This window comes from Ammospiza caudacuta, chromosome 8 (assembly GCF_027887145.1).
Source record: "Ammospiza caudacuta isolate bAmmCau1 chromosome 8, bAmmCau1.pri, whole genome shotgun sequence".
NCBI lineage: Eukaryota > Metazoa > Chordata > Aves > Passeriformes > Passerellidae > Ammospiza > Ammospiza caudacuta.
The window spans coordinates 19,994,483-20,019,438 of record NC_080600.1 but is presented as its reverse complement, the minus strand read 5'-3'; the positions used below and the strand labels follow the sequence as shown (position 1 = coordinate 20,019,438).

At 41.5% G+C, this 24,956-nt stretch overlaps 1 protein-coding gene across 1 annotated transcript in view; it reads right to left on the bottom strand.

Annotated features, from left to right (window-relative positions):
* PIKFYVE (phosphoinositide kinase, FYVE-type zinc finger containing) overlaps positions 1–23,889 on the bottom strand; it is a 60,438-nt gene extending 36,549 nt beyond the window's left edge. The window contains exons 1-11 of the mRNA XM_058809477.1: positions 23,711–23,889; positions 22,030–22,209; positions 16,765–16,883; positions 13,887–14,058; positions 12,988–13,195; positions 10,510–10,599; positions 7,420–7,558; positions 4,622–4,779; positions 3,724–3,835; positions 1,898–2,045; positions 1,241–1,408 (exon numbers count right to left, since the gene is read on the bottom strand). Coding sequence (XP_058665460.1) covers positions 1,241–1,408; positions 1,898–2,045; positions 3,724–3,835; positions 4,622–4,779; positions 7,420–7,558; positions 10,510–10,599; positions 12,988–13,195; positions 13,887–14,058; positions 16,765–16,883; positions 22,030–22,209; positions 23,711–23,882 — 1,666 coding nt within the window. The 5' untranslated portion in view covers positions 23,883–23,889. The remainder of the gene's footprint in view (positions 1–1,240; positions 1,409–1,897; positions 2,046–3,723; positions 3,836–4,621; positions 4,780–7,419; positions 7,559–10,509; positions 10,600–12,987; positions 13,196–13,886; positions 14,059–16,764; positions 16,884–22,029; positions 22,210–23,710) is intronic.
* Positions 23,890–24,956: the final 1,067 nt, after the last annotated feature.

Sequence of the window (24,956 nt, the reverse complement as noted above, 5' to 3'; positions counted from 1 at the left end):
TCAAACTTTTGAAACTGTTCTGCTTCTCTCTTTGGCAGAAAATAAGCAATTCAAATTCCTTCCTTCTAGGCATATTTTTAGCAAATAACAAAAGGTGGCTACAGTAGGCATCAATAAATATCCCCTCTAATTTGTCTCATTCAGCTCCACATGTCTAGCACACTTGGAAAGCTATGACTGCTTCTCCTCCCTCTCACTGTCTTCAGAGGCCATTTCAATTTCAGAATATGCAATCTGTATGCAAGCTCAAGGCTGCTGTTCCATTCTGATTCATAGTAACACAAGATCTGCTAGACTTTATAGAAGAATGAATTAATTAGGAGCGCAAATTATTTAACATTGGATCACCTTTTAAAGTCAGAAACACTGAAAGGGTGGGGTGAAACAATAATTAAGAAACTACTTAGAAGCCACCAAAGAAACAAATCTACAAAGCTGATGTAACGTTATGTAAGGAAGCAGAGCAAAGACAGCCACTACTACCCAACATGTAAAGCAACTAAAATATACTAGACCCAAGCCAGTGGCAAGCCCCAGTTTCAGATAGGCCTTGAATCATTTAGAGAATGCAGTTGTCAACATGCAGGCACATTATTTCTTCCATAAAGATGATGCTTATAGAGTCTTTCAATTTAGTACTTCTTTAGGGGAAAATCCTTTCAAAAGCAGCCTTCAACACCAAGTATTTGATTTCTTCCTACTTAAGTGGATGATCTCTTTTGAAGAAATACTATGTATATGGATTAAGTTAGGCCTTCATGTTTATCAGTAAGATTCTTCTGGAAAATGTAAGCTTATTAAGGTACAATTTTACATCAGCACAGAACTCTTCCAAGTTAATCTTGCTCTTTTGTTCTTTGGGGTTTTATTTCTTGCTTGCTGTTTTAAGTTCCATCTCCAACTGTAGAGTCATGTATCAAACTGGTTTTTGTGTGGATTATTTTTCCACCCCAGTTAGCCAGAACACATAGGTGGGTCTGTCCATTATGCATGGGCAAGAGATATTGCTTCAATGGCAAAGAGAAAGTCACAGGGGAAGTTACACACTCTGCAGAGAAGGCATCTCAACAGGTCTGTTGAGCCTCCTCAGAGGTGAGCACATCAAAACTGCAAGCAAGTGCCAGTTAAATATCATATTCTCCCCTCTGTAAGACAGCCACGTAAGCAGTGTCCAAGTAAGTCAGAAATATTAGGGCCAGCTCTCCATCATGTGCAACTCCAGCTGGTGACTACCTCGTACCTTTTTGGTCGGCAGGGTGAGGGGGCACATGTGGGTACTTGGAGTGCTTCTTGATATGGAAGTTGACGTTGTCCAGCTCCACGTTCAGGCTGATGGAGGCGGCCGAATCACTGTCCATTGTGGACTGGAAGCTGCTGACTGAAGTGCGCTTGCTAGGGCTGGCGGAGTCTTTTAGTGTTGGGTGAGGGGGAAGATACAGGGAGGAGAAGGGTTCAAATGGGTATTATGAGGGCACCAGAGAGGAGAAAAATTGTCTTTAATACATAAAGACCAGTGTGCAATAATACAGGAATACAGTATTTTCATAGCTCTAATCTTGTCTTCATGTGGGCATGCTGACATACTGGACATTCTTTAGTGCACTACTACAGGGCCCAAATCAAGCAGAAGTCTGCCTGAGAAACAGAAGGCAGCAATTTACATGCCTCTCCTTCATTAGAAGTATGAAGTTTTACAGTTTCACTAAATTCAAACTACTGTATCCATTGTGAGAAAGTGGAAGACTAGACAGGCTATAGCTCTCTTAGATCCTTACGGCCCCAAGCGCATACACAGAAACACAGACAGATAAAGCAAGACATGGTTAAACTAAGTCCTGAAGGACTGAGGACAACAGGGGAGAAGGCCCAGTGAGAACAAGACTCAGGTGAAACTTACTGGCTGAGTTGTCTTCCCCTTCATCAACAATCTGCTCGTTGTCACTGTCATCAAACTTGATGTCTTTGAACCAGGATGGCTCAGAGTGGCCCTCTACAGAGTTCACAGAGTCACTGTCTGGAGATGGGGTTTCTGAGAACTCCGTGCTCTAGAAGACAAGGAAGGGAAAAAAGTTATTAAAGTGCAGCTCTGCTGAAATATTAAGCAGCCTACCACAAATGCAGGTAGGCATTTTAAAATCACAGGATACTCTCAGTGGGCTGAGCCAAGTTAGTCACAGAGTTGTCCCCTTTGCTATGAAGCCGGAACTCTTTGGGACAAGAAACAAGTATTTGTTTACAATTCCCAGTCTCTGCCTACACTCTGCTTCTAAACAAATTGTGACTAAGTAGCACTAAAGGACAAGTTTATCATACTGCACATTTTCTGTCATCACATCCAGTTAAGGAGCTTTGAAAGCTTGCTGTCTGCAGCCAAGGTGGGTGACAGCCTTATCCTTCACCCAACATGCAGCATTTACTGGTGCCTAATTCTAAGTTACTGGAGCAATTCTTTAAGTGATCAATATAGCCCCAAGAGCTTCAATCCAAGATGGACTCTAGCTGGGCCTACTGTGTCAAAGCACAGACTGGCCAGATTGCCAGAGAACCTGGAGACTACCTTAGTAATTTCCATCAGCCTTCCTCATGCCTCCAGGCATCTCAAAACAAAGTTATCATCATCATGCATTTGGCTGCATGATGAGTGAGTGCAGCAAGCAACTGACTCAACAACGCCATTTTTCCAGACTCTTGTCCAGAAGAATTGAGATCAGACAGTGCTTCCAGCTGATGAGCATAAAAATTTACTTAAAACATATAATATAAGCACCTTACAAACAGGGATGCGTAAGGACTTGCTAGTTAAGGGCAAGCTTTCACCAGGACACTGAGACAGCTGACTAGCTGAGCTATCAGATGAACCCCAGAGCAATTTCAAGGGAAGCCATGTGAGTGTGCATATGACTGAAATGCATGAGGAAGACAAATGCTATTGGCTGCAAGCTTTCTGTCTGAAGCCCATGGGACAGTTAAGCCATTCGCCATTGTAAGAAGCTGAAGAACATGAAAGGCTCTTAACTGAAACTGAATGTTTTCAGTTAAGGGAGGCTACAGAGCTATCTTGTTCAAGCTAAAAAACCCAATACAATCTCTCAGGCCAGTGACTGCTCTTACCCCTCAGTAAGTCTGATTCCAGTGAAGTACAGTAGGACAGAATCTCTGGTCACTAGTTTCTGCCTCCCCTCAGGTAACTAGTCCTGTTTGGGAGGAATTAAAAAGACCCCATCCCAAACTTGGATCATGTGGCTAAGGTACTGAATTACTCATTACTCCATCACTGGAGATCAGAAGAAGGTTATCAATATCCATTTGGAAATTTTTTAAGGAATTTTGAAACAGAGGATGACCAATGTGTCTCCATCACCAGTAAGTGCACACAGATACTAGATTCTGCACATGACAACATAGCCGCCACAGGCACTGACTGTGCCACCTTGAGGCCTCTGTGGCAGATGTCCACCTTGAGAGGCCTGGCTCTGAACACACTTTTCCCTCACTTTAGGCAGCACCACATTCTCCACAGAGGACAGCCCCAAAGCTTTCTGGGCAAATGGAATTTCCTCAGGCTTCAACCTATTCAGCAAAAAGGCCTGGCCCCCTACTTTCTGTACAGGAGACCTGATTTAGAAAACATACTACAGCTGTTGAGAACAGGATTAGAAAATATTATAGTCAACAGCCAAATCCAAGAAGAACAGTATCTTTCAGCTTTCCCACTCCTTTTACCTGCAATGGTCTGTAGAGAGCATACTCATCTCTGAAGAGCTGATCATGATGACTGACACATTCCAGCCAACGTCCATCAACCAGTGCCTGCCCTATTGCAATGGCCTGGACCCTGGAAGTATAACAGAGATGGTTTTCTATGTTTTGCTCTAAACACATATGATACAAGCACACTACAAAAGGGAAGAGTCATTTGCTATGCATTATTTGACCTGTTGGTTTTCCATTCCCATGTTTAACAGACACTATTTACAGTACTGTGGTGAGGCACAGTACTGTACTAATTCATGCATGGAGCTAAATAAAGAGACTGCCAGTACTCTGAACTCAGCTGAGGTGTCCAACATATGATTAAGACATGTTGCTTGTGCTCCTCCAGTATTGTTATGTATACTGACCATCTCTGTGGGAGGACTGTTGCTCTACACTTAAGAACCATCTCCATTTTATCCCATTATCATATAATTAAACACACAAGATTGTGTATATTCACCTACATGGTTAAGAGTCTGTCAGCTCCATTGAAAATTTAGCTGTCAAACACTATTAGTGATCTCTGACCCCAGAGGCACATTTGCTCTTTGGAGTAGCAGTGAACACTTTTGGACAGTTTCTGTAATACATGCACTGTTCTCCAGGTGAGTGATACTTGTCCCACAGCTACCTCCCATACTGGTTTCCAAACCAGACAGCCTCCTGCGCCCTGTTGTTTGGGGGTACATGGAGTCAGAATGGAACCTACTCTGGGGCAGGCAGTAAAGGGGAGATTTGAGTTTTCTCTCTCATCTCCCTGCAAAGGGCCCATCTCTGCAGTCTAAGGTACCCTACATCAGCTCAAACTCACCACCTCCTCTCATACACACAGAGGACAGCTGTTGTCCTAAAGCATGAGGGTTACCTCGTGGTTACGTGCCCATTTCTCATGAGCCAGTTGACCAGCTCTTTTCCCACAATGCAGTTGGGATGTGTCCGCAGCCAGTAGCGATGGTCTTGAAATTCCATACCACTGTTATGATGGCAGATTTTCTTCCACAGATCTTTCAGCTGGACTGAGTCCTGGACAGAGAGATGTGCAAATTTATTACCAGTCTAACCTCAGCACTGGTTCCAAGGGTATCAACCCAGGCCTTCAGATCAGCTTCTGGATCAAAAGCCCTCCATAAACAGGCACAGAATCTAAGCCATTCAGCATAACCTATGCAGAGGTGCAAAGAGAAATAGCAAACAGACATAAAATCAGCTCCTTATTTCCTTCCATTCATATCCAGTTGAGAACAATAAAAAAACCAAAGTGAGAGATACTGAGGGGTTTTGATGAGGCAACCTTTTGTACTGCCTGCAGAATATTTATGCCCTCACTACTGTCCCCTTGCACCCACTCTTAAACTCAGGAGGTGTATGCAAACACAGAGGACATCATCCTTGGCAAGAAGGTTTTTCTATATTACCTGTGCTCAACCCAGGCATTGTGAACATATTAGTCCAATATCAAGACCAGATATAAGGCAAGTACTTAACACAGCAGTGTTCACTGCTAGGATACTGTCTCTTATTGAGGATCCAGCTTTGTATTGTCCAGCTTTTATGAAGCTTTTTTAGGCACTGTTAGCTTATGAAGCTTTTTTAGGCATTGTTAGCTTTGGCCACTAAGAAAAAAACATGTGTATTCCTCCCAACACAATTAACCATTTTTGAATCTGTGAATCTCTTACCCTCACTACTTGGAACACTTCAGTCTATACCTAAAACTTATTTTGGAGCCTGCTAAACATGTGTGCCACCTCTTCTGTAGGCTGTGCTCCATCCAAACTGAGCTGTCTCTGCACCTAGCCACTTTTGTTTTCCTATATGTACCCTCAATTAGCACAGCACAAGCCATTATTGCAGGTGGAAACTGGGATCTGGAACTATTTTGACCAAGCAGCACACCACCCCACGGTGTGGCGAAGAGATGCTGCAGCTCACTTTCCCAAATGCCTCATTTATTCTATTTTTGTGTAACAGAATTTTAATTACACTTTAACTGGTTTCAGCTCTCCAATTAACTGTCACATTATTGCATTTTCCAAAGGGTGCCCTGAGGCCCAGGAGTTATGCTCCACTTTACTGCTGGACTGGCTTTCTGCTTTCAGTTCCAGCAGTGGCTGTTCTGGATATTGTCCTAAAACCAATGCCAGCAGCTTCCCTTCCATACCAGGTATGGAGTCAAATGGACCAGTACCAAGAACACGATAGGATCACACAATTTGATGCAATTGGAGTCTCCACAGTTCAGCTGTCTTGAACTGATCAATACAGTAAACTGAAGAAATTGGCACAACAAAGCAAATCCTTCCAACTCAAGGATTTTGACCTCTAGTTCACTGAAGTGTGTGCTTATCCCAGTGTACATACAACCTTCTCTACCTTTATTTCATGAACAAAGTTCATTAGTCTTCTGAATGGACTAGGTTAGGCTTTAAATTAACTCCTGACATAAGGTCAACTCCACACAGTAAGGGTATTAAACAAACAGCAGGAATGCATAGAAAATCCTTCATTAATTGACACTGTCTTCTACTCTTACATGAACAAAATAGTACCAGTCCCCTTCTTCTTCCTCAAGAAAGAAAATAGACCAAAAAAGAAACAAAAAAAGAAAAAAAATCAAACAATGTGAAGACAAAGAGCACCAAGACTTGAACATCTTGCTTCAAGTTGCATTCACAGAGCTCTGAATTTCCTTTTTTCTGCATTAACATACATCTGTGAAGCTGAGTGGTATAAAAACATGCCTTAAATATGTTTCTCCCTCAGGTGGTTATCCATTTACTCAGTAACTAGGAAAGGAGTTTTGCAACTAAACAGGAGTTAGTGTTTCTACACCCTCAGGCACACTTGCATGCATACTGCTGACAGCAGGCAGAACCTGGTAACACAGAATGAACCTGATTTTAAAGTAGCAATGGGGCACAATCTTGAATCTTTCAATGCATGAAAAACACTGCCTTCCCTTCTCTGCAACTTCTCTGCCTTATTTGTTGGAAACACTTCCCTTTCTTTCCTCCTCAAAGAAACAAAACAGTTTTTTACTGTTTAGAAATTTATATAGTAACTGCAACCTACAACATTGCCTCTGGGGGGAAGGGATAATAGGACTACGCAGAACACATTGACTTTTCTTTTAAAAAGTATCTCATTATAACCTTCTACAAAATCTTTTACTTATTCTGCAAACAAAGAGGGGGCAAGTTATGTTTTGGCCCAGTAAGCTATAAGGGCTTCAATTTATTCATCATGGTGTAAACTATTTCAAAGCAGCCATTTAAAGCTCCTGATTACATGGCCTATGAAAGACAAAACCTCAACTTGAAGAAATACAAAAACAGGTCACTGCATTACAGCTGCCACCACGACAGGTTTAACTCAAAAAGCCACCATATCAACTCCACACTTAGGAAGACTAAAGTTGTAAACATCTGAGTACAAAAACCCCATGAAACTATGATTTATTTCAGGAAGACAGTAATGTCCAAAGCAGCATCAATATTCTCCATCTCTGCTCCCCCTAGAGGAGAGGTCCAGGTAAGAGTGCTTAGAGAAGAGCCTTAAAAGGCAGCAAAATACTCCTGCTGCATGGCACAAGGGAGGCAAAACACAAGGAAGGCAAACTTCACTGACTTCACAGAGCAAGGCAAAGAGAAGTGTGAAAGGTACCAGAAGGATTTTGCGCTCATCCTCGCTGGTCTCTGCCTTCATATGAGTGCGAGTGGCCTGGGGGCTGACCGAGGTCTCGTAGGCAGGCACCATGGGGGACCCTGAGCGGTCCAGAGACAGGTTAGTGATGCTGGCTGACCTGCAGGGACAGAGAACAATTCCACTGTAAGTATTCATCATGTGTGGTGCTTCACCACAGCAGGTCTAACTTGCAGCATACTAAAAACCAGCTCAAGCCTGGGACACAGTTTACTCTTGTCAGCACAGACTGCTTAATGCTTCCTCCTTTGTCAAGGCAGAAGAAAGGCTCCCTAGGAAGCAAGTGTATTGCTTTGGAACTGCTAAGGTAAGCATAAACCTCTGTAAAAATCTTGTATGAAGCAGTTGGAATTAAGTTTAGGCACACCAATTCATACATGTCTGTATTCAAATTGACTGGGGAAGGGATGGCATGATGAGTAATTAGAAGCTCCAGCAGTTTGGAGACAAGACAAATGTCAGCAAGGGTGGCCAACACCCAGATCCCCGTAACAGAGCACTGAGATTTCCTTCTCTCCTTGTCCCATTTAAAATTCCTTGTCCTCAGCTCTCAAATACATGGCTGAAAGCTTGCAGAGTCTGAAGTTTGAGCACTTGTTCCCCAGAGCAGCTAAACCATTTTCTGAAGCTGAAGTCACTGCAGTGGGCAATCCCCCTTGTACTGTGACATGGAGCACCCCCCTTATCTCAGCACAGCTGTTAGGAAATGTTGGCCGTGCACCCCAGCACAAACACACCATTTTGCAATTATCATTGCGTAGTTACAAATGCAAACAAGTTCCAGATACCTTCTGCTCCATTAACCCACAACTAGACCTGAGACTGAATACTTTGCAACTTCTCATCATATAGCAGCAATTGCAGGGTAACCTATCAGTGCTAACAGCACTCTAAGGAGTGAGGATGGAAAATATTTCTGCATATACCAACAGGGAAACTCAAAATGCCAGTGTTGAACTGACTGAAGAGGCTTGCATCAATCTCATGAAAACAGTTGCCAGCCTCTAGCCTTTGGAATGAAACTTTGGTAACTTTGGTGAACTTGCTAACTGGCTAATAGAGATACTATCATTATTCCCAAAAATTCTCCATGGATGATGCGGCTCAGCCCAGGCATGAAAAAAGCAATGCCACCCTATTTCAGTTTTTATACTGCAGAGTAATGCATCTCAACAGAAAGCATCCTAATGCACAAGATGAGGCTGACATGGAAGTCCATAACTAATCACTCCTGCCAATCATTTTGCAACAGCTGCCTTAACTGTACCACATATCTGTAACCAGCAGGGATTTTTTTATTTGGGTGTAAGCAAGTTAGAACAGTGAGATTTCACATCTGTGTCTTTATCATCATCAATTATATCGAGGCCTTTACTATATATATGTTTTTTAAAAACAGAGAGGGAGATTTTGCCATGGAAATGTTTATCCTTTAGAAGGACCTGCAAGGGAGCAGTTTGAACCCTGCTCGCAACATTGGACTGTTCTGCTGGGGTTTTCTCCCCCATCATAAAAACCAAGATTGAGAACAAATAACACATTTCCCACCCACGGGGAAAACAAATAGCAATATGTAACTTCTGTTACCTGCCTCTAAATGCACTCAACCTGCATATTTTCTGCTTCATTTCCTCTAGAAAGAGGAATAGTAAAGCTTCTGTCAAAGAAATGGCTACAGCTGCTTTGACAAGATCTAAAGACTAACATCACTTAACCCAAAGCCAGCAGCTTGCTTTCCAAAGGTTCAGAATTTTTAACAGAGATACATCATACCTCATCATTACACGTGTCCAAACAAACAAGTACTTTTGGTGAACAGCCAAAGTTAAAATTTCACTTGAATAAGCAATCTGGGCCTGCCAGATCAAGATTAGAACCATCCTACTAGTACATATTTGAGCAAACAGCAAAAACCTTTTAAAATAGGGGTATAGTCAAGCAGGAAGCAGGACACCATCCTCAAGGTTTCAGACATTTCTTGACGTTGCAGCAGTTATTTAGCATTGGATTTTTAATTCTAGACTCCTTGCCATGTTTGCCCAATATTTATTTTTGGTACTCATTTATTCACCAGTATTTTACTCCCCCAGGTGAGATCTTTGGGTCTCAGATGTACAGTCAGTGTGCATCTCCTCCTAACCATCTCCATCACCCAGAAGGATAAAGGCTGCAAGCAGACCATTCTCCAAAAGGCACACCCAGTAGCCTTCTCAACCGAGTTCCCCTGTCTTCACTGGTCTTGCCAGATCCCTCCAAACTGCTAAACATTGTGTATTCCTCTAACACCAATGCAAAGAAATTGCTGAATTTCCCAATGTCCCAATTCCAGTTTTGAAATCTGGATTACCTTTGCTCTGTTCCTCACCTCTCTGCCTTACCTTCATTTCCTTAGTTTAACCATAAGGGAAGCATTGCGACCAGCACCATAGCAGAAGCACTGTGAAGTGGAAGCTACTTGTACTTCTAATACCAGCCTATTTAGTGGGATTAAGCTCAAGTACTCACAAATTACACTAAAGCTCTCATGAACACTTTCAAGTTCATCCCAACACTCTTGCATAAAGATCTATGAAGGGAGTTTAGCCTGAGGAAGCTTGATAATTTAAACAAGATTATCCTTAATGGAAGAGCAAAGGAAGCAGATGGGGATGCTTACAAACAAACAAAAACTACATCTCTGCTCCTTCTTGACCTGAGTCTTTTTGTCTCCCATCACCAAGTATGTGTTACTCCTTTTTCTTCAGCTTTCTCAGAACTGTACTTTTCTTAGCCATTTCCTTCCTCTCCAGTCCTCTTCACCACCACTCCTGCTTGAACAAATCAGCAGCCAACTACAGGCCCTCAGAAGCAGTTAACATGAATATATATTTATTAACATGAATACATACACAAATAGTTCTTCCTTACCACTCCACATGGGCAGTGAGATGTCCCATCTTAGACATGAAACAGCACTTTCAGTAAAAATGAGCCTGGAAACCCAGGCATTAAAGCAACGAGTATGCTAGGAGTGCATCCAGAACAGAAAATACTCAGAAATTATTAGTTTACCTGTTTCTAGCTGGTGACTTCCCTGCATCCTCCTGGACAGACCCAAGGCGTGCAGACAACGTGGTAGCTGAAGAGTCTGGGTGAATCAAACTGCAGGGAAAGGAGCATGGTAGAGATGTTTGAGATATCTGTGACATCCAGCATATCAGAACAACTGTAATTAAAGTACAGTTAATTGTCATGTTACCTCTCACTCACACCCATGATTGTTAAACCAGCAAGGGAACAGAGAGAGCTTTCCCCATCTGTAGGCCAAAGGTATGTGGAAGACAGTGCTCCTGTCTTCTTCCAAACTTAACTCTTGAACAATACAGACTATTCCTACTTCCTGCATTATCCTGCCTTCCCACCTGCTTCCCTTATTTCCCTTTCTTCCACATCTTCCTTTCCTACAGGTTGCTAATAGATACTTTGGCACTAAATCTCTCCCGTACACCATCTTTGCAATCCAAGCAATGCTACCCATAGCTACTGCTAGACAGCTTTTGCCAAGACAGCCTGACAACCTTCTGTAATTGTTTAACTTGATCCCAACTACCTTAGACGTCCTTCTGTTTCCACCCCAAGAGGAAGGACAGCAGATGTTCAAGCACCATCTAAAGAAATTCCTGTTGGCAAAACTGTATCAGACCTAAGCCACTACAGGCCAACTGATTCAGCCACCCTGCTGTGCTCTAGCACAATAAATGCTCCTAGTGTGATAAATGCTCTTCATGAGAAACTGTAAGCAATGCAGCTTTGCCTGAGTAGCTGTATTGACCCAGAGTACACCACTCCTTCACTTCTAAAGGACATGGCCCTTCAAATTAGTTAAAGCAGGAACTCTGTGTTCCACCTGTTCAAAGAGCAGAGCCACGTCTGACAAGTACATGCACCACCAGTCTCCCTGAATGCTTTTCTCACTGCTTTGCAGCATCTTATCTCAGATACATTCTTTTGGAAAGAGACAACTGCCAGGTTTTCTTTTGAAACAAACCACTTCTCATGCAGAAGCCACTGTTAGAACACAACCTCTGCTCCATTATGAAGTTGTGAGTTGCCAGTTCCCATTGTGGCACCATTTAAATTCAATATCTTGAATTTAAATATCTTAAGGTCAATCAGGAACTTACCAAACAGTATTTAAGAAAAGCACTGTAACCCACTGCAAAGTGCAACAAGCACTGACGAAAATGTTAATCCTGCTAAAGCAACAATAAACCACCTAATCCCAAATCTCTCTTCCTCTCACACATAAAAGAGGTCCACATTTACTCAGTGTCTCTCAAAAAGACTGCGTTATGAGTTATGAGTCTTCCAACAATAGGGATTATTTTGAGTGCTACAAATAAAGATTCTTTCTTTACATGGTCATGTCTACAGGCTGCTGAACTGTTGTTATAAAGGGACTAACAACACATCCAAAGACAAAACTAACAATACCTTTAGTATTTTGTACATTTGAAGAGAAGATTCTGAGAACATCTACTTATTTCCCAATTCAAAATTTGGTAGTATTTATCTCATGCATTGTTACATTAACACTTTAAATGACCATAACATTAAACCAGAAGTACTTTTATTTATTTAGGCCTAAACCTGATAATTTAAATGCTTCCAGACAGAAGCATCATATTCTGAAAAGCAACATGCAAAGCAAGAGCCAGGGCATTTTCCGAAGATAGTAAATGGTTTGACAGGTTTTCTTTTAAATACTATCAGAAGAGCTGCTATGGGGCATATGTCACTAGCACTACCACTGAGATAAACAAAGGTTCTGACTCAAGACCTCCTCAGCAGTTTCACATCTGCCTGTTCTTCTGTTTTAGAGAAATGAGCACAAATACCATACCTGACTATTTCTTCTTCCCCACAACACTAAATTAAACCAAGGTATTCAAAAAATAACTTGCATAGCACTTGAGAAGTACAGTGTTCTTTTACTCATGGTCCAAAAATAAAGATCCTCTCATTTGAGACCAATAGGAATAAATATACTTTGAAAGGAGATTGGAGGATCTTTACAGGTCCTCTCTATTGTCCTTTCAATCCCACTTCATCTGAAACACGTGGTTACTTCCATCACTTCTTTTTTACCTACACAGAGAGTATTTCTTACATTCTCTTGCCCAATTTGAAACATGACAGGTAAAGCACCAGTGTTACACTGACATGCCTCTCAACACAGTGGTGGTTAGATGGTGTGATTTTGGTTCTGTTTTTTTAAATTCTAAATAAAAAAGCCTGCTCTGTCACTGGTATAAAATCACTGAATCAGTACAATAAAGGAAGAACTACAAATAAATTAAAACTTCACTAGAAATGTTTCTACATTTCAACGTGAAGAGAAGAATATTACAAGCACGCACAGAATTAGATTCTTTTCACAGGAGCTGGAATCTAAGTTTACTAGGTGGAAACCACCAGCTTTTGTCTAGGCAGCTGTCAGCCTGAGAACAGTTGAGATTGCAGAGCTCAGCATGCAGCCACTGCCTTTACCTTTGCCAGGTGAGATCCTCCTCCAGGAAGATGTTGCGGCTGGCTTTGCGGCTCCCCACCGGCGTGCGCGGCTCACCGGGATCCAGCACGGACACGGAGCACGCAGAATCCGACAGCGCGCTCAAGTCTTCCCCAATGGAGTTGCTGTCTGTGGAGTGTGCGTAGCTTAAGGCTATTTTCCGGCAGTAGGTGCAGGCTCGGAGATCCCCTATGGAAAAGGGAACCAGAGAGTGTGAGCAAACAGGAACAAACAGAACTCTGTTCCTGCAGGATCAGAGGTGTATAGTGGTGCAAACAGAAAGGATTTCTGTTTCAAAACCTCTTTGCAAGTCTAATTCTCATACTCTCTTAAAGGGCAAAACCCTGGATAATTACACACTCAGGGAGTTTTTCCAAGGCAAATGATACCAAACACAAGATCAGCAAAAGAGGAGAGAGAAGAGAAACAAGGAGAGGAAGAGGGAGGGAGAACACACGTGCCCACTGAAATGATGGCAGAACAGCCAGTCAGATATGACACACCAGCTGATGTCTAGAATTTGGTAACTGGTATTTGAAAGATTTTCTCCCAATCCTCAATTAAAACATGTGGCTCATACTTTAAAACTACTGTTACTCAGAGCAGCTTTTCCTCAGGCATACTTTATTGTACTGCACACTCTTGTTCAATAGTGGCCATATTTGTTTTGTAGTGTGGTAAAAATTAGCAGGCATGGCATAATCCACCATCTTTCATAGAGAAACTGGTAGAATTAAGTCCTGTGATTCTTTTTTCTTGTTTTTAGGCCCACTACAGACCTGTACAGCATTTTCTAGAAGATGTCAGGATCTCAGATGCAGTAAACCAAACAGAGCTGAGCACACAGAGACTGCTCTGTTTCTCAGTAAATAAAGCCTACCTGTGTAGCCCATGAATTTTCCAGGGATTTCCTGATTGCAGCATCGACTACAAAAGATCTGCCCACAAAGTCGACAGTGGTGCCTCCTTCGGAAAGTGGTGAATTTCTCACTACAGTCGTAACATTCTTTGCACTGGCTGTCAGGCATCCAGTACTGCTTCAAGTCACTGTCCTACAAGAGAGGACAGCAGATGAAAGCTTTTTCTTTTGTAAATAAGAAAACGTCTAGTTTCATGACTCTTTGTAGACTATGCTTATGGAAAAGAAAATTTCATATCCACATATCTGTGCACGTGTGCACACACTCTTGCATAAAAGCACACAAAGGATTTTTCATGTGGTTTTACAGGGAGTCAGAAGACTGAGAGCTCTGAATTAAGAGAATAAATCCAGTAGGACTTTGCCTCCTTGATCCAAAATGGAAGCAAAGCAGAATAAAACTACCAGAGGATGTAGACAGAAGTCAAAAATAAAAAAATATATGAAGTAGCGATTGCCCTCGCCTCTCATTTGCCCCCAGCACATGAGAGGTCCTCAGCTAGCAGAGTTTTAAAAGGAGAAGAAAAAAAAAACCCACAACATATGAGTGGAAGCTGTTATCTAGGAGTAAATCAAGTTACCAGAAATTATCACTGCAGGAAGATAATTTCAACAGCTAATATTGGGATATGTTTGGGATATGTTTGGAAAGGATTACATGTAAAAGGATACATGTAAAAAGTTTTATTATTTGATCTAATTCTTCAACATTTCAGTAAACAGTTGGAAAAGCCTATCCCAGATTGATTTTGTTTCAAAATTCCAGGTTAACTGCCATGTGAAGAAAACTGAAATTCACATTCAGCAAACAACAACATATATTAATTGAAAGCATTGGTATAGCCACAGGAAAAACATAATCTTAAAAACAGGGAGTTAAAACTTCCATCGCTGTAGAAGCTATAGAGCAAGACAAACTCTCAATTGTGATTCTGAGCACACCAGCTGCAACTCCCATGGATGGACACAACTGCTAATGGTCACATGACAGCCCTGCCTGTGCAAGAGTTCAGTTCTAGCAAAAAGCCTTTTCAGAGGGACTGAATACTCCAGGTTTTTCTTAGGAAGAGAAACTGCTGCAAGTATTACCTCAAAACAATCACAGAGGAGAGTAATCACGCAAAAGAAAGGGGATCCCTCCTCTTGTTTTCACATAATCAAAAAAACCCCATTGGGTTTTATTTTAAATTGGGATTTATTTTTGGATATTTACACACTAAAGTTTGACATAGTTGCTACATCAATTTTGAGACCAAAGCAATTATGATCAACAACACAACACTTTCATGCTGTCCTCAGGCAAGAAAACCCACACAGAAAGAAGCTGAAGACTGCTCAAGACAGTCTAGTGTTTTAGCGAAACTTGAACTTTAAGATAAACACCCAGCTTCAAGCAGGGAAAGCTTTGCCAAGGAACTGCTGCAAAGCTGCAGGGTATGCCATATAACAGTTTTTGTTGCAACACTGCATGATAAGACAGGTCTCTGAATCTACCACATAGAGAGAGGCTGTTCCAGACACCAGTGCTGTGCCCCACTTGCATGTGACTGTGTCCAGAAACCCAGTCACTGCTGGTCACACCTCCCAGCTCTCTGCTCTCCTTGCAGGCTGTTCTTGCCCATGAGGGAGGGTTCAGAACAAAGTTTGGCATGCCTTAGCAGTAGAGGCTCATTAGAAAAGCACCTTCCAGAATCTGATACAAGCTTCCTACAAAAAGTAAAGAGGTCTCCTGTACAGGCAGGCCAAGTCCACAGCAGGAACAAACTTTTGCCTGAAGTGACTCAAGCAAAACATGGCTGCAGTCAAAGGCAGTGATGCATTACCTTTTTAACAGAAGTCAGCATGCTGACAACTAACAGACTGTTTCCAGAAGACCTGGTCATATTCATTTACTGCTGTATCCTGTCTGTTTCAGCACGCCTCCAGTAGCTTCAAATACATCTGAAAATCTCTAGGGCCTTCAGAAGTTGCCACAAACTGAAATATTAGTAAGGGGCATACTCAATGCCCTGCTTACTGCAATGAAAGGCTTCTGCTTCACTCTCAAAAATCTTGCCCCTTTCTATCAAAGCAAGATTATTCTTACAAGCAGAACAGCATGGGAAGCTAAGTAAGTTTACTCAAAGTCTACCGATAAAAGCTATCTAGCCAAAAGCTGTTTCCTTCCTCTACCAGTTTTTAATCAAATGTACTTTTGCCTGTTCATGTCTTGCCCACAGACATAGCTATTTATACCCTCACTTATAAATAGGTGTGGATTCTTTCCTCAACTAGAGCCTCTTCTTAAAGGTATGGTCCAACTCAGCAGATGGAGATGAAATCAGCAAGTCAGTAGCAGCCACCAGACTCTTGTCTGTAATTGAAATTAATCAACAGGGCACACTTTTCAAGCAAATATTGCTGACGAATCAGTACCACAATAAGTAGCAGATTTAAACCACTCTAAGAATTCTCATTACTATTTGTGACAGTTAATGTGTTTCACCTGTCCATGGTTAGCCTTCTGGGGAGAAAACTATTAGGAGGTTTATTTTCACTAGACTGGGTAACACTTAAGTGGGAAGGAGTCTAAAAAGAGAGCATCTGGTCCAAGCACAAGAAGCCAAGTAAACACAATGATTCACCTCCCCAGCATGACAGATGTTCGGCAAGTCAAAAGTCAGCATCAAATGAAATTGTTTCCCCTACATTCACACAATGCTTTTTGAGTTTATTCGCTCATCCTTCAAACATCCAGAAAAAAAAATCCCCATGATGTATCTAAAAAAGAGCTCAGAAAAGCCTAGTAAAGAGTTAGTTTTCTAGATTATTTGGCCTACAAATCCTTCTAAAGAAGTACCTGGCTCTTCCCCTCCATGATTTCTTTGAGGCGTTTTAAAACAGTGCTGAGGCTTCTTAACTGAACTGCAGTTCGAGGATCATGACCTCCAAGGGGTGGTTCTACTTTCCTCCGATTGTCTGGAAGGGAATAGAGAGAAATATTCATTCCTTCCGCCATACATCAAGATCAACACCCACATCACAACACAAAGCCCCATTAGAGGGAAAAACATTCACGTATAGATACATTGTACAAAGTTACAACGTGTATGGCTCCTTGCCTTTGATGCCAGACAGTTTGCTGTGACTGACATTTTAAATACCACCCTCTGTGTTTACAAGAAGCCATTTAGGTTCTCTGAGAATGAAAACATCTTTCAAAGAAGTGATTTTCAACCTACTAGATGAAGCTTGTAGTAGTCTGTTACAAAGCACTGAGGTCTCATTTTTAAAATGCCCTCTAGGATACTTGCAAAATAATTGCTACAATACACACACTAATTCTAGGAGTAGTATAAGTAAATGCTTTGACCTGAACTTATTTAAAAACTACTACAGCAAAAAAAATCAGAACTCTATTGCTCAGTTCCTATTAAAAACAGTAATTCAGAAGTTCACATTTTCAAGAGGTATGGGGTTTTTTGGTTTGGTTTGGTTTTTTTCGAACAAAAACAACAGGTTGTTGAGAATTTGTACAGTCATTATTGATTAACTATAGCAAAGAGACTTCCTGAATAAAAATGCAATGCAGCTAATTTCTGTTACTTTGAATCATTGCTGAACAAATGACAAATAGGCTCCTTCTCTCCAGGAAGATTTGAAATCACAGCTCTCTATTTACCTAAACACTTAAACATTTTCAGAGTCTCTTTCCTAGATTAATAACTTTCTGAACAGTTTAAAGTTTCTTACCAGCTTCGTTGCTCTCCATCTGACTAGTGTTTTATTCAGCTTGCCCCAGCACAGGAAGAGCAGACATGGCTGCTCCCTGTTTACTGCCTGAGCTGTCCCTGATGTCAGCAGAACGCTGACAGCTCTGCCTGAAGCCCGTTAACTGTTGCTGTGCACTGACAGCTGCGCTACTGCTCCGTGTGCTGCAGAGCAAAGCCCTCCCTTAATGGGACTCAAACTGTGGGATTCCATGCTCCTCTTCAGCTTCTCAGGAGGTATTCTTAGTCAATCAGCCCACGTTTTGCTGCTATGTACAACAAAGAATGCACATTTTCCTTTTTAAGAAAAGAAACCCATTTCTGTAACTGGCCACTTGGAATGGATTTCTTTTTAAAAACCAAACAGACTTTTGGGCAGTACAAAGTTCAGTATTTTAGTGTGATTAAGGGGACCTTCATATTTCAGGAAGACATTGATAATACCAGAGAAACCTCTGGCTCCTCCTTACTTCTATCACAAGATCTGTGCTGCATTTACTTCCTGGTACTTCCTCCGAATTCAAGAGTATCTCCTTTCCAGGAATGTTGCTTCCAATTCAAAGAATTATCAGATCTACTGCCTGACTACCAATAAATCTGGTCAGGCAAGTGACTTCCAAAAACAAACATACACAGCACTGAGGAAATGCCACTGGTAACTCCACACTGGTTCTTGTTAGTTAAATGCCCTTTCCTCTGTTCCATAAACAATGTCAGAACGATGTCACCCACGTGAGAAAAAGTGTGCCATCAGCAGTAGCAGCACATGGCCAACCTGTTTATACTAGAGAAACTGACTGATTCCCAGATTAAAATTCAGCTGGTTCTTTTCCTTCTCAATAATGAGATTTCTCCCTTTCTGAGCAAAAAATACAGTATAGCAAGAAAGTAAGAAGTGAACATTCCTGCAGTAAAGGAAACACTGTCTAAAACACCATCCTTCAAAAAGAATTCCCAGGTATCAATCTTAGGTTAATTCGTACCCCTGATCCAAACTGCATTATTATAAGTTAATTTTAAACTTCTACAGCTAAAAACAACAGTTAACTTATTTCAACAGTAAACATAATCCTTCCTATATGCATTTATGGTTGCTGATCCTTGGTAAAAACTAAGGAAAAAACTCTAAAGTAGAGAAATATTTTTTCAGAGAGTTTCATGACTCTACAGTATTTTAGCATTCATTTTACAGTGAATGACAAAACAAAAACACCACAAGAAGTACCTTGTTGCAACCTATAGTTTCAGTTTGTAAGAGAAGTGACCATACTGAACTACACAAAAGGTAGAGATTCACACAGTTTCAACAATTAAAAAACAGCCCTGCCAGAGATACTAGTTTTGCTAATATGAAACAACATAAATTGCTTTCTAATTACTTGCTGCCACAGCATAAAATTTCATATTCAATTTCAATTTCACAGTTCAAACATCACATCTTCCTCAAATCACTGTCATAAAAAGTACTGCCCTTAACTTCATTTTATAGCACGCATTTTCATGTTCCAAAATCTTTTTGATTAGAAAAGATGCTGTGGTAGTAATTCACTCTCCACAGTGGTTTCCAGTAAGTACCACATGCTTTCCTCAGGCCCTCTTCCCCTATATGATCACTGGCTATTCCTTGGCTCCTGCTCAGCTCCTTTGCCACTCTGCTACAATTGTCTAGCATGAACAGCATTATCCTGCATGACAGCGTAACAAGCTATAAGTGCTTTTACTACCCATGCTCCCTCTGCAGCAGTCAGCATTTCCAGGTCTCCTTAAACAGGATTTGCAAGCTGTGACATTATCTCAGTGACAACAGTCTCATTGTTGGACTATTTTGGTTCAATCCAGCACCTTGAAAGCCCTCATCTGACAGCACAGCACACGCAGTCCAACACAACCAGCACACAAAGATGCAACAGACTACCCAAGAGAGAGGCCACAGGAGCCATTGCAGAGTCTCAGCACTGGCTCTTCAGCCACACAACCCTCAGAGCATCTCTGACATAAGCCAGGCATCCAATGCTCCTCCTATTTTCACAAAAGCCAGTAAGGAGCTATTTCAACGTTTTTGTGGAAGCAGAGATGAAGGGAAGCATAGAACTGAACCCTACATAACTGCTGCCAGACAGTGTCCTCCAGCACCCAGCATCCCTCCACGCTGTTCTGCACTTGCAGCTGTCAGACAGCACAGGCCCCAAGCAATGAGATGTGCTGCACAGACACTACAAGCTAATGGGCAGATGAGGGGTGAGGGTCAGCATCTTCAGGAGCAATTTCATTTCATCACTATTTAGAGACACCAGAAGCAAAGTTTTATTTATTTATTTATTCCTTTCAGTTTGCTTAACTTGATACATTATTTAAGATTAAGTAGGCTAGAGAGACCTTTGTGAAGTGCTTATATATTTTCCTGCCTACACTTGCCCATGTTATTAAGTATCTAAGTAATGGCAAAGCCTAGAGAGACATTTACAGGCCTGTGGACACAGGGCTACAAGAAAACTTAACTCAGTTAGACACCTCTCTGTCACTGAAGTCAGTGGGTGAACCAATTTACCAATCTGGATGTTTAAGTAAACCCCATCACTTATTTTCCTGCTTTTCACCATTTAGATAAGATAATAATTTCTAAGATTATTTGTGCAGGCCAGCATCAGCTGCAATAGCAGAAATAAAATTCTCTGTTACTCAGAGACAATCCTCAAAGACCTAAGGACTGAGCACTACTTAAGGTCAAAAAAGGAAAGAAAAAGAATTTTCTAAAGTTTGCTTCAAAAAACCCAATGCCTGACTTTTAGAGAAGGAAAGTGCAAGTATTTTTCCCCCTCTTCAAACAAAGTGAGATGGCCTAAAACACTCCCCCAAACCTTCTCACTAATCCAGTATACTTTTACATGTGTCACACAGAGCTCATGTTTGTTACAGCACCAAGGTTGTTTGGGAGAAAATACTCAACAGCAAGTCAGGCTGCTCAGCACAAGGTACCACAGAAATCTCTTAAAAAAAATGAGCAGCAATTCCTGCTTGTCCTAACTTTACTTCTTTTCAGGCTAATTCATTATGACATTTTTTTAAGCATATTTGCATCCAAACCCAGAGATATGAAAGGAGGTCCTGAAAAAGAGCTGGAGTAATATAGAAACAGTTCCTCCCATACTCCTTAAACTAAATCTTATTCCCTGGCTGCCTAATTCCAGAGGAAGTCAAACAGCAAGATTACTTCTGCCTTCTGAGTATCAAACAACATACTTCACCTGAAGGTTTCTAACATCTAATCCCCAGGCAATTTCCAAGAGGTACCAAGTAAAAGCAAATTGGCTTATCAATCAAGAGCATACAGCTGTTCTTGAGACATTTGAGAAAATTCTTTAAGAAAGAGCCCAAGCAAACAAAACAAAAACCCCAAATAAATAAATTAGTTAACCTCCTTAGTTGGTTCACTGGAAGTACAACTAAAAAGATCAAATACTACTAGAGGGCAAGGAGGAAGATGAAGAACATGTTTAACTAAGCATGCAATGACTTAGGTAAAAATGCTAGTTCTCTGTACTAGACTTTTGCCTGGCTACCAAAACTACCCATCTTTCTGGAAATCCCATACACATTAACAACATTTAGGATCTGATTTGTTTGCACTAGGTACCACACTCTCGGAAACACTGCCTTGCACAAGATTGTTACGCAGTTTAGCAGTTTCCTCAAGGCTATCATCAACAGCCAACAGTAACCAGTCAGATCTCAAGAGGGACCCCTGTAATCAACTTCCTAGCTCTTTCACATCTTCATAAAGCCATTACGCAGCTGCACCTTTGAAATTACAATCAATCCACATACCAGCTAAAAGATTCAGTACAGAATCTGGCAATAGTTTAGGCAGGATTGAAAAAAAAAATCTTAAGCACAACCTCCTATTCAATTCTTCTTAAAACAACTACAAGCAAAACCTTTCATTTACAACTCCCTTGAAGACCCAAACACCAAATCCATCCAGACTAAGCATTAAAGTAAGAGGTAGCATGTTGATGTTAAGAAACTGTAGTGTCTTGAGACAAAGCAGAAATGTTCAGGATCAAAGTTCAGGTGACTTTAAAACACTAGATGTGTTTTGGCAGCCTCTTCTGTTCCAGACTGTTTTCCAATTAAAAGAGCAGAGCCCTAACAAGAAGTTATCTTGCTGGAACACCAAGAAGGGTGGAGGGTTATGAGATTAAAGTGCAATCTCACTAAGAGAAGCAGCGTAGCCTGATACTAAATTCTGCTATGAATCTGGACACTCAGTGAGCCTGTCCTCACATCCTTCCACCTCCCCCTGAAGCATCCTGGCTAGTGCAACATTGTCTTATAGAACAAAGAGCTGAAATTACCCAGAGTTGCAGAAGATCTTCTTTGCAGCTCACCGCTCAGTTGTTTTTTGTAAGGGATTGGTGATCTCAGAGACTGAGCCCTCGTGGGATGCTGAGGACTGGACCAGCCACCACTCAATGCTTGTGGATCACTCTGTCCTGCCTCTGCTCTCTCTGCTGGGGATGAAAGCCTCCCATCATCTAGAGTTGACAAAAAGCAAGAAACCCCCCGTTCAGACATGATAGAAAGAAAACCAGTAGTACGTGCAAAGCTAGGGTTAAAAAACTCTCACAAAAAAGCTTTTAGAACATAATTAAACAAAACAAATTATTTTTTAGTTTTATAAGTACTATACATATCATAGAAACAGGACAGTAGGCTGTATTCAAGGCTCAGGCTATTTCAGAAATTCTCTAATGTGAAAAGTGTCAAAAAAAAACCTAGCAGATTATTCATTAATCCAAATGTGAATTATTCTTGCAAAATAGAATAGTTACACTTGACTATCAGCTTCTGAATTGAAAAGAGATTTTCAGTTACTTTACAAGTCAGTACTGAGGTCACAGTAAAGTTACCACAGCCTTTAATTTCCATCAGCAGATCAAGTATAGACAGGTTCTCATTGATTCCACTAAGATGCACATTTCATGTGTTGTTTCAAGGTTGTTTTCTCATTCACTTAACAAAAGACATTGCTGACTCCAGCTACTTTTGTCAGAACAAAACAAGTGAAGCCAATATTGACCACATTTTATGCTACTTTCAATAAATTAACAATGACAGGTGCTACTCCAGTATGCAAACTAATAGGAGTCATACCAAGTAATTATTTTTCATTCTGCATAAGAAGAGCCTGAACAGATCAGTTACACAAAAAGCTGTTTGGCTCTTTTCCCCCAGCTCAAACATTGCTGAAGTATGCTTAACAAAGCTGGATAATGAACAGACTAAACAAAAGCAGCTGACCAGTGTGCCATCTCCAGTAAAGGGATACACAGACTTTGCACAAAATCCAGGTGCTTTCATTCACCATTCTTAGCAGGATCTCTCTTTGAAACAAAAAGGAACTCACACAATTCTTTCAGAGTTTGCCCACTGAGAATATTTAATGATTTAATGATTTAATATTTAATGACACATGCAGCACAAAGGCCAAAATCATGTAATACTTTTTAACATACAAAACTTTCACAACACTTCAGACTTCTTGATGGGGAACACCTAGGCCATGCAAATTAAGTGTGGACTACCAGCTTTATTGCAGGTCAGCTGTCACCCAGCTGCAGGTGTGAGATGCACAGGAAGGCGAGAGGTGGATGAAGTCTGAAGTAAGAACTTGCACTGGAAGGACAAGCACACATTTTGCTCCTGCAGGCTGGCAGAGGGTTACTCCTACTTTCAGCCCAGAAAAAAAAAAATCATACAGGCAAAGGAAATTCTGATGTCAAGCTAAGAATCTATACAATAGTACCTGCTAACTGGCTTGTCTTAGACCTTCATGGGCAGCTACAGATTTCCAGCTGCAAGACACTGGCTATCTTTCCTAATAAAGCTCTCCTACACCACCCAAAAGCCAGATGCAACATCTCTCACTAAAGAGCTGACATCAGCCCTTTGACATTATGCTGCTCTGTTCAGAGGTGTTTTCACAAGCAGCAAACAGCACGCACATGCCATGCCCACACATCCCCCAGCACCCACCTTTGCTGAAACGGAAGAGATTTACAAAAGAGCTGTAAGCTGATTTAAAGGGAGGCTCGTCCTGGTCAGGAGTCAGGGGTTTGAAGTGAGTGAGATGCGATGGGCTGCTGGGAGAACGAGGTAGGTCACTGCTAGAGTCCAGTGTCGGAGAGCGTTTCTCATCTGCAGCCATTTCAGGTGCCCTGGAAAGAGGTCAGCAGCACACATTACACAAGGGAGGGTGAGACAGAACCTCCTCAGCCTTCTGAGCAGGAGATAGATGTCTTGTTGGATCCCAGAGGACAGACATTCACCCAACTGACCACAGGCAGCTGCTATCAGCACAGACCAAGAATGCCAGAGGAGCCCATGCCCCCTGCCCAGCCACTGACAGAGAGCAGCACCTCTGCAGAGTGTAATGCAGAGTGCCTACTTACACAGCCAGAGCAACAAAACAAACAACCACTACACTGATGACACACTGCAGCAGAGGCTTATGAGAACTTGAAGTTTTCAAGTGGAGATTCTGCAGGCATACCACAAAGAAGTTTTAACCTTGACAGCTTTTCTCCTAATGTTGTGACTTCTGCAGCCCTTGTAACAAAACTGAAAACAGGCATGCCTGAGCAAGCATAAGGCAGACTTGTTGTTTGGCCAGGTTAACTTCAGAGTGAGAAGTAGAATGAACTACAAACAAGAACAGGACTGAAAGATTAATTTTGGTAGGAAACTGTTTCCCTCCCCTCTGCATTACAAAACAGGCCCTTGTGCAGGTTACCAGGGAAGCAACTCAAACCGTGGTTCACTTGTTGTCAGATCTAACACCTTCAAACATCCTCATTTTCGGGAGCAGCTCCATTTTGGAAAAACAAACAAAAACCCCAAACCACTTTCTGTATTAGAAGAAGCCATACTTGTAAACCCTATTTTCTGTGTACCAAAGCTGCCATACAGCCAAGAGTCATACTTTTCCCCAGCCCACACTCTTTAAGCTGATCAGACACCCCATTTCTTTCACAACACATCACTCAGCCTGCATTTCTAGCCTGCTAGGCTAAGGTGCTTACTAACTTCATCTTTGTTTAAGAAAGATTTAGTGAAATGTTTGAGAGTAGGAACACAGGCAGCTGAGCTGATGGAGCCTATGAGCAATGGATGATTTTTACCTGTGCCAAGGATCAAAACCCCTTGTGAACCTGCTACCTGCTTAGCAGCTGATAGCCACTTCTTCACGACATAACAATTTCCAGTTCCCACAATTATTCCC